General features: G+C 43.3%; 1 protein-coding gene across 1 annotated transcript in view; it reads right to left on the bottom strand.

The window, feature by feature from the left end:
* tmtc3 (transmembrane O-mannosyltransferase targeting cadherins 3) overlaps positions 1-18,507 on the bottom strand; it is a 126,893-nt gene that overhangs the window by 46,634 nt on the left and 61,752 nt on the right. The window contains exon 7 of the mRNA XM_084169073.1: positions 17,404-17,656. Within this exon, the coding sequence (XP_084025199.1) occupies positions 17,404-17,656 (253 nt within the window). The remainder of the gene's footprint in view (positions 1-17,403; positions 17,657-18,507) is intronic.

Genomic DNA, 18,507 nt, shown 5'->3' with positions numbered 1-18,507 from the left:
TGACTTTCAATGTGGCACTGGATGCCAACTTTCCAAGTCAGTTGGTCAAATTTCTGCCCTGCTAGAGATGCCCCGGTCAACTGTAAGTGCTGTTATTGTGAAGTTGAAACATCTAGAAGCAACAACGGCTCAGCCACAAAGTGGTAGGCCACACAAGCTCACAGAACGGGACCGCTGAAGACTGTAAAAATCGTCTGTCCTCGGTTTAACACTCACTACCGAGTTCCAAACTGCCTCTGGAAGCAACGTGAGCACAATAACTGTTAGTTGGGAGCTTCATGAAATGGGTTTCCACGGCCGAGCAGCCACACACAAGCCTAAGATCACCACGCGCAATGCCAAGCAACGGCTGGAGTGGTGTAAAGCTCACCGACATTGGACTCTGGAGTGATGAATCACACTTCACCATCTGGCAGTCCGACGGACAAATCTGGGTTTAGCGGATGCCAGGAGAATTCTACCTGCCCAAGTGCATAGGTGGAGGAGGAATAATGGTCTGGGGCTGTTTTTCATGGTTCGGGCTAGGCCCCTTAGTTCCAGTGAATTGAAATCATAACGCTACAGCATACAATGACATTCTAGACGATTCTGTATTTCCAACTTTGTGGCAACAGTTTGGGGAAGACCCTTTCCTTTTTCAGCATGACAATGCCCCCGTGCACAAATCGAGGTCCATACAGAAACGGTTTGTCGAGATCGGTGTGGAAGAACTTAACTGGCCTGCACAGAGCCCTGACCTCAACCCCATCGAACACCTTTGGGATGATTGGAACGCCGACTGCGAGCCAGGCCTAATCGCCCAACATCAGTTCCCGACCTCACTAATGCTTTTGTGGCTGAATGGAAGCAAGTCCCCACAGCAATGTTCCAACATCGAGTGGAAAGCCTTCCCAGATGAGTGGAGGCTGTTATAGCATCAAAAGAGGGACCAACTCCATATTAATGCCCTTGATTTTGGAATGAGATGCTCGACGAGCAGGTGTCCACATACTTTTGGTCATGTGGTGTAAATTTATTTATGTAGCCTAGGCCTACTGGTTGTATGAATTTGGGATTCATCTTCCCACATCTGTCCCAGAGTCTGTTTGGAATAGGCCATTTCTTTTCTCGACAAGCTGCCCAACAGATTATGTAAACTTTTCTACTGTGGGGGATGGTAGATTGACATAGGGTAGTGATTTTGCTGTTTGTTACTCGTCTTGTTGGCTGAGGAAAAGTAAATGTGGACAGTTATTCTAACATCTTCAAAGTGCACATCGGTAAGAAGGACCGCACATCGTTGCATCCTCGACCTGCATGTTCTGTTAATATTAATTACCATAATCTAAATGTGATTTCTGTAATTCTGAGCACCGTGGGTGGAAGCCCTAATAAGGTTACGCACCCAATGCATATGGGTCCGGCAGATTTCTCAAATGTCTGGTAAATTAAAATGTTGCGGGTCAAATGTCCGGCGCCATATTCTCCTAACGGAAACGCTGCATTAGAACCCCTTTGAGCCAATGGAGAGAAAACCCGCTCTTTCATCAGTTATCAAACTAAATCACTCTCTCTCCGCTATATGGTCCTAGTCGTGAATTACCCAGAGTTCTCCCCCCTACCTATGCGTTATTATATGATATCTATAATGAACAGCATGATTGCTTTTGGCAGCGCTTCAGAGGGCCCAGGGAGACAGTCAGGGAGGGTGTGTTTTATGGACCTGCAGACGCCTAGCGAAAACAAGAGACAGGGCCGGGGGCCCAGTGCGAAACAATGCAAGGTATGTGTTTTTCCTGTGGTCTGTTTTCACTTGCTCAGGGAGATCCGAGGGCCAAAGTCAACCTGGATGAAAGGGTTTGAAACAGCTACATTACAAAATATGCATTATGTAATAACCATTAACATTACATTTGAGTTTAACGCAGCACGACTTAGGGCTAACCTCCTCATCCTCCAGGGGTGGAACTACATCATCATGTTGCTCTCATCACAGCAGGTAGCTACAAAGTCAAACTGGATGCCAGGTCCTAGAAAAGGTATTTAAGAGCCAAAGTAGATCTATAAATAATAACAAGTTCCACATTTCTGTTTTCGTTAGTTTTTTGTTGATGTGGCTTCTTTTCTTCTCACCCCATCATGTTTTGTTTCCCTCCTTTTGGAATCAGAATCTTCATATTGGTGAACAACAAGCTTTGTAATTCCACCAATTATTTGCTCATTGCAAAACAACAAGCTTCGAAATTCCACCAATCTGGAACATTAGTTAAATAACTCTGGTAAGTGTTCCAAATTGAGCAATCTGTAGTAGCCTAGATTCTACAACACCCCTGGGAATATTGGTGACCCGTCATTCAGAGCCCCACCTGTTTCGACCACCACCTGTTTTGCATGTAAGTCTTGCAATAATTAGTGTCACTTACAGTTCAGCAGATGTAAAAATAATAATAATAAAGCAGCATACAAACTTGGTCTCTTTCTTTGAGTAATGAGGCTCCAAAATGCAGCTGTTTCAGCCTAGCTCAGTGCTTTCTGTGGTGGAGGGGCAGCCAGCGAAAGCAAAGAGCTTAGGTGTTGTTAATCTTCTCTGGTTGCACTGTAGAATCTACGGGAGATCTAGGCAGTTCAAGCCCCCCTGGGGTGCTACCACAGATATACAGTAGAAGTGCCCATCCAAGAAGGCTCAAGGTCATTGGCCACAGATAAAATGATGTTAAATCACGTTATATGTCAACATATTTTAAAAATCTTAGCTAGCAAGCTAGATAAGATGTCATCATGAATCATGTCGACAATCTACTGGCAAATCATTTTCAATCCTTGTCATATTCTATAGCTAGAGGACTCCTGATATCTCCAGGAGTGATAAGTATAATTTTGTATTCATCTGTTGTCTAGTAGTGTCTTTTTGCTAGCTAGGGCCATCTACTTTAAGTGCTGCCCGTCTTCCCAGTAGCGTACTTGGTGTGTGAACTGCTGACTGCTCATAACTTGCACAACGTACTCTCACTGCTGGTGTCCCCCAGGTTTCGGTTCTTGGCCCTCTCCTCTTCTCTCTATACACCAAGTCACTCGGCTCCATCATATCCTCACATGGTCGCTCCTATCATTGCTATGCGGATGACACTCAACTACTTTTCTCCTTCCCCCCTTCTGACACCCAGGTGGCGACCATGCATCTCTGCGTGCCTGGCAGATATCTCAGCTTGGATGTCGGTACACCACCTCAGGCTCAACCTTGACAAGACGGAGCTGCTCTTCCTCCCGGGGAAGGCCTGCCAGCTCAAAGACCTCTCCATCACGGTTGAGAACTCCACAGTGTCGCCCTCTTAGAGGGCAAAGAACCTTGGTATGACGCTGGACAACACCCTGTCATTCTCTGCAAACATCAAAGCAGTGAACCGCTCCTGCAGGTTCATGCTCTACAACATCCGTAGAGTACGACTCTACCTCACACAGAAAGCGGCGCAGGTCCTAATCCAGGCACTTGTCATCTCCCGTCTGGACTACTGCAACTTGCTGTTGGCTGGGCTCCCCGCTTGTGACACCAAACCCCTGTAACTTATCCAGAACACTGCAGCCCACCTTGTTTTCAACCTTCCCAAGTTGTCCCATGTCACCACGCTTCTCCGCACACTCCACTGGCTTCCAGTCGAAGCTCACATCCACCACAATACCATGGTGCTTGCCTACGGAGCAGCAAGAGGAACTGCACCTCCATACCTTCAGGCTATGCTCAAACCTTACACCCCAACCCGAGCACGCTGTTCTGCCAACTCTGGTCTCTTGGCCCTCCCACCCATACTGGGCAGCTCCCGCTCAGCCCAGTCCAAGCTGTTCTCTGTCCTGGCCACCAATGTTGGAACCAGGACAGCAGAGTCCCTGCCCATCTTCCGAAAGCACCTGAAACCCTACGTCTTCAAAGAGTATCTTAAATAATACGTGTACTCAACTCAATCCCCCCCCACCACCAAAAACATAAATAAATACATAAATAAATATACACTACCAGTCAAAAATGTGGACACACCTACTCATTCAAGGGTTTTTCTTCATTTTTACTATTTTTTTTTTCATTGTAGAATAATAGTAAAGACATCAAAACTATGAAATAAGACATATGGAATCATGTATTAACCAAAAAAGTGTTAAAAAAATCAAAATATATTTTATATTTGAGATTCTTCAAATAGCCACCCTTTGCCTTGATGACAGCTTTGCAAACTCTTGGCATTCTCTCAACCAGCTTCACGAGGTAGTCACCTGGAATGCATTTCAATTAACAGGTGTGCCTTGATAAAAGTTAATTTGTGAAGCATTTATTTGGGCTGCAATTTCTGAGGCTGGTAACTCTAATGAACTTATCCTCTGCAGCAGAGGTATCTCTGGGTCTTCCATTCTTGTTGGAAGACCCAGCGTTTGAGCCAATCAGTTGTGTTTTGACAAGGTAGGGGGGTATACAGAAGATAGCCATATTTGGTAAAAGACCAAGTCCATATTATGGCAAGAACAACTCAAATAAGCAAAGAGAAACGACAGTCCATCATTACTTTAAGATATGAAGGTCAGTCAATACAGAAAATGTAAAGAACTTTGAAAGTTTCTTTAAGTGCAGTCGCAAAAGCCCTCAAGCGCTATGATGAAACTGGCTCTCATGAGGACCGCAACAAGAATGGAAGACCCAGAGATACCTCTGCTGCAGAGGATAAGTTCATTAGAGTTACCAGCCTCAGAAATTGCAGCCCAAATAAATGCTTCAGTTCCAGTCACAGATACATCTCAACATCAACTGTTCAGAGGGGACTGTGTGAATCTGGCCTTCATGGTCGAATTGCTGCAAAGAAACCACTACTAAAGGACACCAATAAGAGTAAGAGACCTGCTTGGGCCAAGAAACACAAGCAATGGACATTAGACCGGTGGAAATGTGTCCTTTGGTCTGGAGTCCAAATTGGAGATTTTGGGTTCCAACCGCTGTGTCTTTGTGAGACGCGGTGTGGGTGAACGGATGATCTCATTATGTGTAGTTCCCACCGTAAAGCATGGAGGAGGAGGTGTGATGGTGTGGGGGTGCTTTGCTGGTGACACTATCTGTGATTTATTTAGAATTCAAGGCACGCTTAACCAGCATGGCTACCACATCATTCTGCAGAGATACGCCATCCCATCTGGTTTGGGCTTAGTGGGACTATCATTTGATTTTCAACAGGACAATGACCCAACACACCTCCAGGCTGTGTAAGTGCTATTTTACCAAGGAGAGTGATGGAGTGCTGCATCAGATGACCTGGTCTCCACAATCCCCCGACCTCAACCCAACTGAGATGATTTGGGATGAGTTGGACCACAGAGTGAAGGAAAAGCAGCCAACAAGTGCTCAGCATATGTGGGAACTCCTTCAAAACTGTTGGAAAAGCATTCCAGGTGAAGCTGGTTGAGAGAATGCCAAGAGTGTGCAAATCTGTCATCAAGGCAAAGGGTGGCTTTGAAGAATCTCAAAGAAGAATCTCAAATATAAAATATATTTTGATTTGTTTAACACTTTTTTGGTTACTACATGAGTCCATATGTGTTATTTCATAGTTTTGATGTCTTCACTATTATTCTACAATGTAGAAAATAGTCAAAATAAAGAAGAACCCTTGAATGAGCAGGTGTGTCCAAACTTTTGACTGGTACTGTATATATTTCTTGAACCAACACAATTGCAGAAGCTCTGACTTTGCTGAGAGCAACTTTATTGACGCAAAGTGTACTTACTATGCCTGTGATATGTGTTTGTCCCACCTAGCTATCTTAAGATGAAGCCATTGGACATAAACATTACACAACAAGTTGGAAATCTCAAATTCAAAAATGAGTGGTTTGGAAGGAAGCAGTGGGTAACTGTGAGAGTCGCAAAGCAATCACTATGTTGCTTCCCCTGCCTGCTATTCGGTGGAGAGGGTGTGTGGTCCAAGTCTGGGTTTAAGGATTTAAAACACTTGTCTGAAAGGGTCTCAAAACATGAGAATTGTGCATCACATGTAGACAACACTGTTTAGCTTGGGTAAATGGAGAAATCCAACATTGTGGCTCAGCTAAACACCGCATATAGATGAGCCATCTACTTTTACAACCAACAAGCGGAGGAGAATAAGTACGTGCTTGCCAGAATTATAGCACACATTAAATTGTGTGGTTGAACAAATAGGCTTATAGGCTACGTCCGTTTCTTAATCGAAATTACATCTAGCCACTTATCCGCTCATCGTTCCCTTATGCCATAGTTTGTACATCTCCTTTGTCATATTAATTTTATAGAGTGCATTTGGAAATTATTCAGACCCCTTGACTTTTTCCACATATTGTTAAGTTACAGCCTTATTCTAAAATGGATTAAATTGTTTTTTTCCCTCATCAATCTACACACAATACCCCATAATGACAAAGCAAAAACAGGTTTTTAGATTGTTTTGCAAATTTATAAAAATAAAAACACAGAAAATATCACATTTACATAAGTATTCAGACCCTTTACTCAGAACTTTGTTGAAGCACCTTTGGCAGCGATTATAGCCTCAAGTCTTTTTGGGTATGACGCTACAAAATTGGCACACCTGTTTTTGGGGAGTTTCTCCCATTCTTCTCTGCAGATCCTCTCAAGCTCTGTCAGGTTGGATGGGGAGCATTGCTGCACAGCTATGTTCAGATCTCTCCAGAGATGTTCAATCGGGATCAAGTCCGGGCTCTCGCTGGATCACTCAAGGACATTCAGAGACTTGTCCCGAAGCCACTCCTGTGTTGCCTTGGCTGTGTGCTTAGGGTTGTTGTCCTGTTGGAAGGAGAACTTTCACCCCAGTCTGAGGTCCTGAGCGCTCTGGAGCAGGTTTTCCTTCGAGGATCTCTCTGTACTTTGCTCCATTCATCATTCCCTCGATCCTGACTACTCTCCCAGTCCCTGCCGCTGAAGAACATCCCCACAGCATGATGCTTCCATCACCATGCTTCACCATAGGGATGGTGCCAGGTTTCCTCCAGACGTGACGCTTGGCATTCAGGCCAAAGAGTTCAATCTTTGTTTCCAGAGAATCTTGTTTCTCATAGTCAGAGTCTTTAGGTGACTTTTGGCAAACTCCAAGCGGGCTGTCATGTGCCTTTTACTGAGGAGTGGCTTCTGTCTGGCCACTATACCATAAAGGCCTGATTGGTGGAGCGCTGCAGAGATGGTTGTCCTTCTGGAAGGTTCTCCCATCTCGACAGAGGAGCTCTGGAGCTCTGTCAGATTGACCATCGGGTTCTTGGTCACCTCCCTGACCAAGGCCCTTCTGTTAGAATGATGCATTTCATTGTTTTGCTTACTTTGTGTATTATACTTAGCTCAAGTTCTTTTCACCACCAGGAAGGGATACTATATAATGTTGTTAGGTCTTTAACCATGTTTGCCTGTGAGTCTCTCCCCATTCAAATATTTGAGTTCAACAAAAAGTTCAGTAATAGACCCATGTAATTCCAGTTGATAATGCAAGGGTTGTTTTGTTTGTGCAATGTGCTGTGTATGCGCCGGTATATTGTATATAAAAGTTGATCCTCATGATTGTATTTTCCTTCATCTTTAGACCACATAATATAATCTTTCAAATTGTAACCACTGACTCTCTCTCTCTCCCCTCCCTCTGTCTCTTGACTTAAAGACTAAAGTTAAGGCGTCAACATCTTCCTGAATTTATTTGAACTAAGATGTATTGACATTTCTGTCGCTGTCCATTTCGAAAGTGCTGAACGTACAGGCCTACCTCGTCAGAGCTTGTTTGCTTGCACTAGCTTATAACGAGCTAAGTGTTAATGATATAAGAATAAAAACATTATAAATTTATTGAACATAAACGTAATAAAGTTTGTGTATGGTTCAAAAGTCAAAACGCATGTCAGCATTTATTATTATTGAAGAAGAATGTGGTTCTTATCGAGTTACACAAATCTACAAGGAATCAGTAGAAACCATATTTATTTAAGCAAGTCAGCTACAGCTGAAGTCGGAAGTTTACATACACTTAGGTTGGAGTCATTAAAACTTGTTTTTCAACCACTTGACAAATTTCTTGTTAACAAACTATAGTTTTGGCAAGTCGGTTAGGACATCTACTTTGTGCATGACACAAGTCATTTTTCCAAAAATTGTTTACAGACAGATTATTTCACTTATAATTCACTGTATCACAATTCCAGTGGGTCAGAAGTTTACATACACCAAGTTGACTGTGCCTTTAAACAGCTTGGAAAATTCCAGAAAATGTTGTCATGGCTTTAGAAGCTTCTGATAGGCTAATTGACATCATTTGAGTCAATTGGAGGTGTACCTGTGGATGTATTTTAAGGCCTACCTTCAAACTCAGTGCCTCTTTGCTTGACACCATGGGAAAATGAAAAGAAATCAGCCAAGACCTCAGAAAAAAAATTGTAGACCTCCACAAGTCTGGTTCATCCTTGGGAGCAATTTCCAAACGCCAGAAGGTACCACGTTCATCTGTACAAACAATAGTACGCAAGTATAAACACCATGGGACCACGCAGCCGTCATACCGCTCAGGAAGGAGACGCGTTCTGTCTCCTAGAGATTAACGTACTTTGGTGCGAAAAGTGCAAATCAATCCCAGAACAACAGCAAAGGTCCTTGTGAAGATGCTGGAGGAAACAGGTACAAAAGTATGTATATCCACAGTAAAACGAGTCCTATATCGACATAACCTGAAAGGCCGCTCAGCAAGGAAGAAGCCACTGCTTCAAAACCGCCGTAAAAAAGCCAGACTACGGTTTGCAACTGCACATGGGGACAAAGATTGTACTTTTGGGAGAAATGTCCTCTGGTCTGATGAAATAAAAATAGAACTGTTTGGCCATAATGACCATCGTGATGTTTGGAGGAAAAAGGGTGATGCTTGCAAGCCGAAGAACACCATCCCATTCGTGAAGCACGGGGGTGGCAGCATCATGCTGTGGGGGTGCTTTGCTGCAGGAGGGACTGGTGCACTTCACAAAAAATAGATGGCATCATGAGGAAGGAAAATTATGTGGATATATTGAAGCAACATCTCAAGACATCAGTCAGGAAGTTAAAGCTTGGTCGCAAATGGGTCTTCCAAATGGACAATGACCCCAAACATACTTCCAAAGTTGTGGAAAAATGGCTTAAGAACAACAAAGTCAAGGTATTGGAGTGGCCATCACAAAGCCCTGACCTCAATCCTATAGAAACGTTGTGGGCAGAACTGAAAAGGTGTGTGCGAGCAAGGAGGCCTACAAACCTGACTCAGTTACACCAGCTCTGTCAGGAGGAATGGGCCAAAATTCACCCAACTTATTGTGGGAAGCTTGTGGAAGGCTACCCGAAACGTTTGACCCAAGTTAAACAATTTAAAGGCAATGCTACCAAATACTAATTGAGTGTATGTAAACTTCTGACCCACTGGGAATGTGATGAAAGAAATAAAAGCTGAAATAAATAATTATCTCTACTATTAGTCTGACATTTCACATTCTTAAAATAAAGTTGTGATTCTAACTGACCTAAAACAGGGAATTTTTACTAGGATTAAATGTCAGGAATTGTGCAAAAATCAGTTTAAATGTATTTGGCTAAGGTGTATGTAAACGTCCGACTTCAACTGTATATCAGCTATGGATTTTAAAAGGCAAGTAAATAAGGCTGAATGAACTGTTGCGCTGCCAGACGAGGCTCCACTGATAGCCTGGTGTAGTGGTGGTAAGGATTCACTCCATGGAGCTGAAAGGAAAGCTCCACTGTCGGGAGAGCTTTATGTAGGACCTCACAGTTTGTGGGCACCGTTTGTCATTTAATGTATTGTTTAGTGTTGTGGCGTCGCTGGTATGCATCTAAAAAAATTGGTTGAGTTTGCCCCACCAAGATTTACATGCTAAACTTGCCACTGCCTGGGAAGAAGGCAGTTGATCACCAGCATCCCTTGCTGACACAACACAACAGCTCATTCAAATTGCACACCTTAAAAGGGCTGGGTGGCTTCCCAAACCCAGATTAAGAACTTTCAAATGGAGATTCTCAACTGAAAGTGTCCAGGAGAGCAAGACTAGGCTTATTAATCTGGGTCTCGGAACCCAGCCCATAAGGGACAATTCAGAGTTCTAGGCCTAATTCTATATTAGGATACCTCCGATGTTCTAGATTATCATGCAGCCTCAAGTGTTGTGAAAAATTATAGCCTGGCTTCTAACAAAAACTGGCATTTTATGTAATTTCCACTATCATCAGGACAGACATTCTGAGTTTGGCAACGGTGGTGTACTCAAATAGTTTGGTTTGGAAGACACTATACGAAGTACAGAAGCAATCTGTCAATGTAGCCAAAACAATAATGTTTCCTGTTGGTCTAAAATGAGTAGGCTATGAAGGATTTCTAAAAAACAAAAAATTAAAGATTCACTCGTAATAATCGCCAAACCAAATAGGACGTATATGTAGTCTCATCATATCCTTAAGCAACCTGTTCAATATGAGCTATGAGCTCACTTTCTCTTAGAAACCAGAGTAAACTATTTTTTCTACATTATTATTGTGATTTGTGGTCTTTGCCTCATAAGGAGGGTAAAAGCAACATTGTGAGCCAGTTCACTGACCCGTGTTGATTCTCAGAGAGAACACATTGAGGAAGAAGTCATGGGTCTGTTACTCTGTTACACAAGATACACTCCTCCTCACTCCGTTCTATCACTTTCTCTTCCTCTATCTATGGGCAGGCAGAGGATACAGTAGAGCGGATCCAGTGCACTAAATCTGCCAAGCAGGGTCATTCCAGGAGACAACAGAAGTGGTGCTGAGCCAGGCTGAGGATACGGAGAGATGTCATCTGTTGTGACAAAAGAGTAAAACAACATCCCAGGCTTCTATGGTATGTCGGACAGAATATGAATTGTCTTGATGTAGGGCCATATCTTGACTTTATAAACACAAAAGGGTTAGGCTGTGTGTAAAGCAGAGGCACAGTGAGTGAAACCCAACGCCAAGAGGTCATCATTCACTCTACAAGCAGAACAAGTCGAACTTATGGGCTCAATGTGGGAACTCCACAGTGATGTCTTTATCGTACCTATAATTAGGCTATGTAATGACCTTTGCAAAGGGCTTTGGTGGGTGATATGTACACAAAATGTCAACCATCTGGATGGTCAGGTTTATAAACAATTAAGGTTACAACTAGGGCTGTGGCGGTCATGACATTTTGTCAGCCGGTGATTGTCAAGCAAATAACTGCCGGTCTCACGGTAATTGACCGTTAATTGACATAAACACTTTTAGCATCTCCTGGCATCCACACGTAGCCTACAAGCCACTGATGCAGACCTGTGGAACATCTACATTTTAAAAAGTATAATAAATCCATTTAATATAGCCTACACCATCACAATAAATCCATTATTTATTTTAGGTCTAAAGAAACATGATATGAATAAAATGTAGTCTATTTCAGAAGAACAGAATAGCATACTCTGAGTTGTCCTTATGCGAGGCCCTGACATGGCTATGCCATATGGCTGTGGGCTACACTAGTTCATTTAGCAGACAAGATTTGCTTAGAATTCCGTGGCATTATTTATTATTATTTCATTGTATGAAGAATATAATTGAATATAGCTTAATAAAAGAGAAAGGATATTTTCTCCAAACGATTTCAAAGGGAGTAAACGATTTCAAAGGGAGTGCGCACATGCAGCTATTCTGTGTTGAGCGGTTAACAAAGAAACAGGTACTCCTATATGCTTAATTTAGAGTTATTTTAGTTGTGATACAAACATTGGGCTATATGTTTAGATTTTTAATACATTCTAAGGCTGCATGATGGGACTCTAATAATGTTTTTTTTTTAAGTCGCAAGCTGCAAACACTTAAATCAGTCTCTCATTCACAATTTGACAAGCACTTGATAATATTCTCACCAGGTCTCGAATTTCCCATTGGCAACCCCTTTGTGTGGCCGTAATGCCCCCTAAAACATCCATACCTTTTGCGGCCAAAGTGGCTGTTGTGCCCTTGGGCTGAATATAATCATTATAATTCCTGGCTGCCATGCTCCGAAGCACCTCGCATTCACATGGCTCTCTCAGACGTAGCCAATGCCCGTCATGTGATCGGGTCCTTCTCACAGGCATTTCAGCTAAGAAGTAGGTTACAAGTGAATGAAGACAGACACATCGGGGACGCAACTGCGCGGGTCCCTCTATTCCGAGGCGCAAATTGAAGATGTTAGAACTGTCCACATTTAGCCTACTTTTCGTCAGCCAACAAGATGAGTAGGCCTAACGAACTGCAAAAGCACTATCCTATGTCAATCTACTATCCCCCATAGCACAAAAGTTGACCTATTCTATTGGTCAACTTGTCCTTCTGTGCAAGAAATAAATATTCCAAACATAGTCTGGGACAGTTGTGGGATGCGATAGGTCCCAAATTAATACAACCACTAGCATAAAAAAAACACATTTAAAAGCAATGAGGCTGATGCAACAGATCAGAATGTTTATCTTAAAATGTTGATTTTAAGGCTATTTCTTCACATTAGAAGCGCAGCAATGTGCACAATAGGCTATAAGCGCGAATGCAATGGCAGTAAGCTATAAGCGCGAATGCAATGGCAGTAGGCTATAAGAGCGAATGCAATGGCAGTAGGCTATAAGCGCAAATGTTCCAAAATGCAATCAATTAGCGGGAAAACACTGTTCTCGAAAGTGACGGCAAATACGATTATGCATGTAATGCTTTATTATAAAAGTGCATTTTTACGGCTAAAATTATCTTCCCCAAACTTGAAACTCATGCACAGAATGTGTATGCCAGTTAGGCTCTACACCGGTTATAAAGCAGATTAATGTGCTTAATTTTAAATAGTTATTTGGCCACTTTAGTTGCAATACAAACCTTATCAAAACATATAGGCCTATGGGCTAGGCGATATGAGGTTTGCGACTATGATTCAAAAAAGTCGCAAAAAAAGGCATGCGCTGTTCCCTGCCTTACTGCACAAGCTGGGCATCATTCACAAGTGATAGGCTAATATTGTCACCCATCAGACTATTCTTAATTTAATGTTGTGATTACATATACAAAATAATACATGTGTGAAATTAGTTTTGATTTAGAATGGACCATTATCATGCACCTGTCTCGGAACAGGGGCATGGAAAGAAATATATACAGTGGGGAAAAAAGTATTTAGTCAGCCACCAATTGTGCAAGTTCTCCCACTTAAAAAGATGAGAGAGGCCTGTAATTTTCATCATAGGTACACGTAAACTATGACAGACAAATTGAGAAAAGAAAATCCAGAAAATCACATTGTAGGATTTTTAATGAATTTATTTGCAAATTATGGTGGAAAATAAGTATTTGGTCACCTACAAACAAGCAAGATTTCTGGCTCTCACAGACCTGTAACAACTTCTTTAAGAGGCTCCTCTGTCCTCCACTCGTTACCTGTATTAATGGCACCTGTTTGAACTTGTTATCAGTATAAAAGACACCTGTCCACAACCTCAAACAGTCACACTCCAAACTCCACTATGGCCAAGACCAAAGAGCTGTCAAAGGACACCAGAAACACAATTGTAGACCTGCACCAGGCTGGGAAGACTGAATCTGCAATAGGTAAGCAGCTTGGTTTGAAGAAATCAACTGTGGGAGCAATTATTAGGAAATGGAAGACATACAAGACCACTGATAATCTCCCTCGATCTGGGGCTCCATGCAAGATCTCACCCCGTGGGGTTAAAATGATCACAAGAACCATCCCAGAACCACACGGGGGGACCTAGTGAATGACCTGCAGAGAGCTGGGACCAAAGTAACAAAGCCTACCATCAGTAACACACTATGCCGCCAGGGACTCAAATCCTGCAGTGCAAGACGTGTCCCCCTGCTTAAGCCAGTACATGTCCAGGCCCGTCTGAAGTTTGCTAGAGTACATTTGGATTATCCAGAAGAGGATTGGGAGAATGTCATATGGTCAGATGAAAACAAAATAGAACCTTTTGGTAAAAACTCAACTCGTCGTGTTTGGAGGACAAAGAATGCTGAGTTGCATCCAAAGAACACCATACCTACTGTGAAGCATGGGGGTGGAAACATGATGCTTTGGGGCTGTTTTTCTGCAAAGGGACCAGGACGACTGATCCGTGTAAAGGAAAGAATGAATGGGGCCATGTATCGTGAGATTTTGAGTGAAAACCTCCTTCCATCAGCAAGGGCATTGAAGATGAAACGTGGCTGGGTCTTTCAGCATGACAATGATCCCAAACACACCGCCCGGGCAACGAAGGAGTGGCTTTGTAAGAAGCATTTCAAGGTCCTGGAGTGGCCTAGCCAGTCTCCAGATCTCAACCCCATAGAGAAATTTGGAGGGAGTTGAAAGTCCGTGTTGCCCAGCGACAGCCCCAAAACATCACTGCTCTAGAGGAGATCTGCATGGAGGAATGGGCCAAAATACCAGCAACAGTGTGTGAAAACCTTGTGAAGACTTACAGAAAACGTTTGACCTGTGTCATTGCCAACAAAGGGTATATACAGTGAGGGAAAAAATTATTTGATCCCCTGCTGATTTTGTACGTTTGCCCACTGACAAAGAAATGATCAGTCTATAATTTTAATGGTAGGTTTATTTGAACAGTGAGAGACAGAATAACAATAAAAGAATCCAGAAAAACGCATGTCAAAAATTGTATAAATTGATTTGCATTTTAATGAGGGAAATAAGTATTTGACCCCCTCTCAATCAGAAAGATTTCTGGCTCCCAGGTGTCTATTATACAGGTAACGATCTGAGATTAGGAGCACACTCTTAAAGGGAGTGCTCCTAATCTCAGCTTGTTACCTGTATAAAAGACACCTGTCCACAGAAGCAATCAATCAATCAGATTCCAAACTATCCACCATGGCCAAGACCAAAGAGCTCTCCAAGGATGTCAGGGACAAGATTGTAGACCTACACAAGGCTGGAATGGGCTACAAGACCATCGCCAAGCAGCTTGGTGAGAAGGTGACAACAGTTGGTGCGATTATTCGCAAATGGAAGAAACACAAAAGAACTGTCAATCTCCCTCGGCCTGGGGCTCCATGCAAGATCTCACCTCGTGGAGTTGCAATGATCATGAGAATGGTGAGGAATCAGCACAGAACTACACGGGAGGATCTTGTCAACGATCTCAAGGCAGCTGGGACCATAGTCACCAAGAAAACAATTGGTAACACACTATGCCGTGAAGGACTGAAATCCTGCAGCGCTCGCAAGGTCCCCCTGCTCAAGAAAGCACATATACAGGCCCGTCTGAAGTTTGCCAATGAACATCTGAATGATTCAGAGGAGAACTGGGTGAAAGTGTTGTGGTCAGATGAGACCAGAATCGAGCTCTTTGGCATCAACTCAACTCGCCGTGTTTGGAGGAGGAGGAATGCTGCCTATGACCCCAAGAACACCATCCCCACCGTCAAACATGGAGGTGGAAACATTCTGCTTTGGGGGTGTTTTTCTGCTAAGGGGACAGGACAACTTCACCGCATCAAAGGGACGATGGACGGGGCCATATACCATCAAATCTTGGGTGAGAACCTCCTTCCCTCAGCCAGGGCATTGAAAATGGGTCGTGGATGGGTATTCCAGCATGACAATGACCCAAAACACACGGCCAAGGCAACAAAGGAGTGGCTCAAGAAGAAGAACATTAAGGTCCTGGAGTGGCCTAGCCAGTCTCCAGACCTTAATCCCATAGAAAATCTGTGGAGGGAGCTGAAGGTTCGAGTTGCAAAACGTCAGCCTCGAAACCTTAATGACTTGGAGAAGATCTGCAAAGAGGAGTGGGACAAAATCCCTCCTGAGATGTGTGCAAACCTAGTGGCCAACTACAAGAAACGTCTGACCTCTGTGATTGCCAACAAGGGTTTTGCCACCAAGTACAAATCATGTTTTGCAGAGGGGTCAAATACTTATTTCCCTCATTAAAATGCAAATCAATATATTACATTTTTTACATGCGTTTTTCTTGATTTTTGTGTTGTTATTCTGTCTCTCACTGTTCAAATAAACCTACCATTAAAATTATAGACTGATCATGTCTTTGTCAGTGGGCAAACGTACAAAATCAGCAGGGGATCAAATACTTTTTTCCCCTCACTGTAACAAAGTATTGAGAAACTTTTGTTATTGACCAAATACTTATTTTCCACCATAATTTGCAAATAAATTCATTAAAAATCCTACAATGTGATTTTCTGGATTTTTTTTTCTCATTTTGTCTGTCATAGTTGACGTGTCCATATGATAAAAATTACAGGCCTCTCTCATCTTTTTAAGTGGGAGAACTTGCACAATTAGTGGCTGACTAAATACTTTTTTTCCCCACTGTACATGTAATCTATGCACGTAAACAGTGAATGGACAGCTTTTAACGTGGTTCATTATCATGCCAGCCAGGTAGGCTATACTCCTGTTGCAAAGTGAAGCAATGTACTTAATATTAGGAAAGTTGATAAATAAATATAGTAGGCCTAGCCTATAGAAAGCTGATGGGATCCTCCTCTTTTTACTAGAGGTCATCAATTGCATAGCACTATAGAAAGGTTGCACAACATGAGCTCATGGGCACTCATGAAGTGTTTGATTAGATTCGAGTTCATTTGCATTGATGTCAGAGTGATTAGAGGGACAATAGAGTGCTGAGTTACATTTACATTTTAGTCATTTAGCAGACGCTCTTATCCAGAGCGACTTACAGTTAGTGAACGCATACATGTCATTTTTATTTATTTTTCATACTGGCCCCCCGTGGGAAACTAACCCACATCCCTGCCGGCCAAACCCTCCCCTACCTTGGACGACGCTGGACCAATTGTTCGCCGCCCATGGGTCTCCCGGTCGCTGCCGGCTGCAACAGAGCCTGGACTCGAACCAGGATCTCTAATGGCACAGCTAGCACTGCGATGTAGTGCCTTAGACCACTGCGCCACTCGGGAGGCAGTTCCAGGCAGTTAGCAAGTTTGGTAGGCTACTAATGACCATCAGCAGCATTGGAGCTTGGAGAAGCCTAATTACGTGACTAAACGGTCACGTGGAATTTGACTGCCGTCATGACCCGTGACCGCCGGTGTGGTGGTAATACGGTCACCGTAACAGCTCTAGTTACAACTGGCAACTTCAGGTCAGACACAACAAACCATTCTAGTGCAGAAAAATTCCACACCATAGATAATAATTTCCATGACAGCTGCCAAATGCATATTGGACAATGCAATGTGGAATAGTAAAAGTAGAAAAATAAATGTCTTCTGATCTGGCAAAACCACAACAACCAATAAAAAAGGCAGCGAGATTCACTAATGCACCGTATCACAAGTCTTTATAAACCACAAACTCTCACTCCACTCACCATGAGGACGGTCTTGGCGGAGGAGTGTGAGTGGCGCAGGCTGTGGTATGCCAGCAGGCTCAGCAGGCTGTAGAAGGCCAGGGTGGCCAGGTTCCTCAGGTCCAGAGGGCTCTCCACCAGTGGGATGGTCCCCATGGTCCAATCACAGCACAGCTCCGAGGGGTTCAGAAGGAGCCAGGCATTCAATGGCAACAGGTAGTTGAAGGTCAACTGCCTGACCGGAGTTGGGCTGACAGCCGCGGGGTTGTCAAACCTGGAGAAGAGTGAGTGGAAATGGAGGGGTAATGATGTTAGGGCCCGTATAGGATGGAATCACAAGCTATAATATCTGCTTGCCTAAATGTCGATGTTCTACTGCCGGTCCTTGTTAAAGGTAACAATCCTTCGTAGGAAGTGCCTACACTATCAGGCATATTATTCATCAATTGTGGGAATGAATGAATGAATGAATGTATGCAGAAAAAATGAAATAATGACATGTAGTACAACCATGGCGAAAGTGTTAGAAATGCTAATGGTTGCTAACCCGGTTTTTGTCCTTTAAGTGGCACTTTGTGCTGTTTTCAATGAATGGGACCCAACTTCTTAAGGGCCCTAGGATCCATGTGTACGGGGGTGGTCTGCCAGTCACAGGGACGACAACCTTACCTGGGATGGGGGGAAGTTTTTGCGGGAGTGAAACTGGAGGACAACTTAGAGCCAGCTGGAGCTACAATATGCTTAGCAGGGCATCTATCATAGTACAGCTACGTGGATAACGGACAGGCGTTGATTCTGGTGGTACTGGTACATATGGATAAGTATCTCAAAATAGTGGTAAGGATAGTGGTAAGTACACTACATGACCAAAAGTATGTGGACACCTGCTCGTCGAACATCTCATTCCAAAATCATGGGCATTAATATGGAGTTGGTCCCCCCTTTGCTGCTATAACAGCTTCCACTCTTCTGGGAAGGCTTTCCACTAGATGTTGGAACATTGCTTCCATTCAGCCACAAGAGCATTAGTGAGGTCGGGCACTGATGTTGGGCGATTAGCCCTGGCTCGCAGTCGGCGTTCCAATTCATCCCAAAGGTGTTCGATGGGGTTGAGGTCAGGGCTCT

This window comes from Coregonus lavaretus (genome assembly GCF_964263955.1).
Source record: "Coregonus lavaretus genome assembly, chromosome: 9".
In the NCBI taxonomy this organism is placed as follows: domain Eukaryota; kingdom Metazoa; phylum Chordata; class Actinopteri; order Salmoniformes; family Salmonidae; genus Coregonus; species Coregonus lavaretus.
The sequence above is the reverse complement of the archived record's forward strand: the minus strand, read 5'-3'. Positions and strand labels throughout refer to the sequence as shown.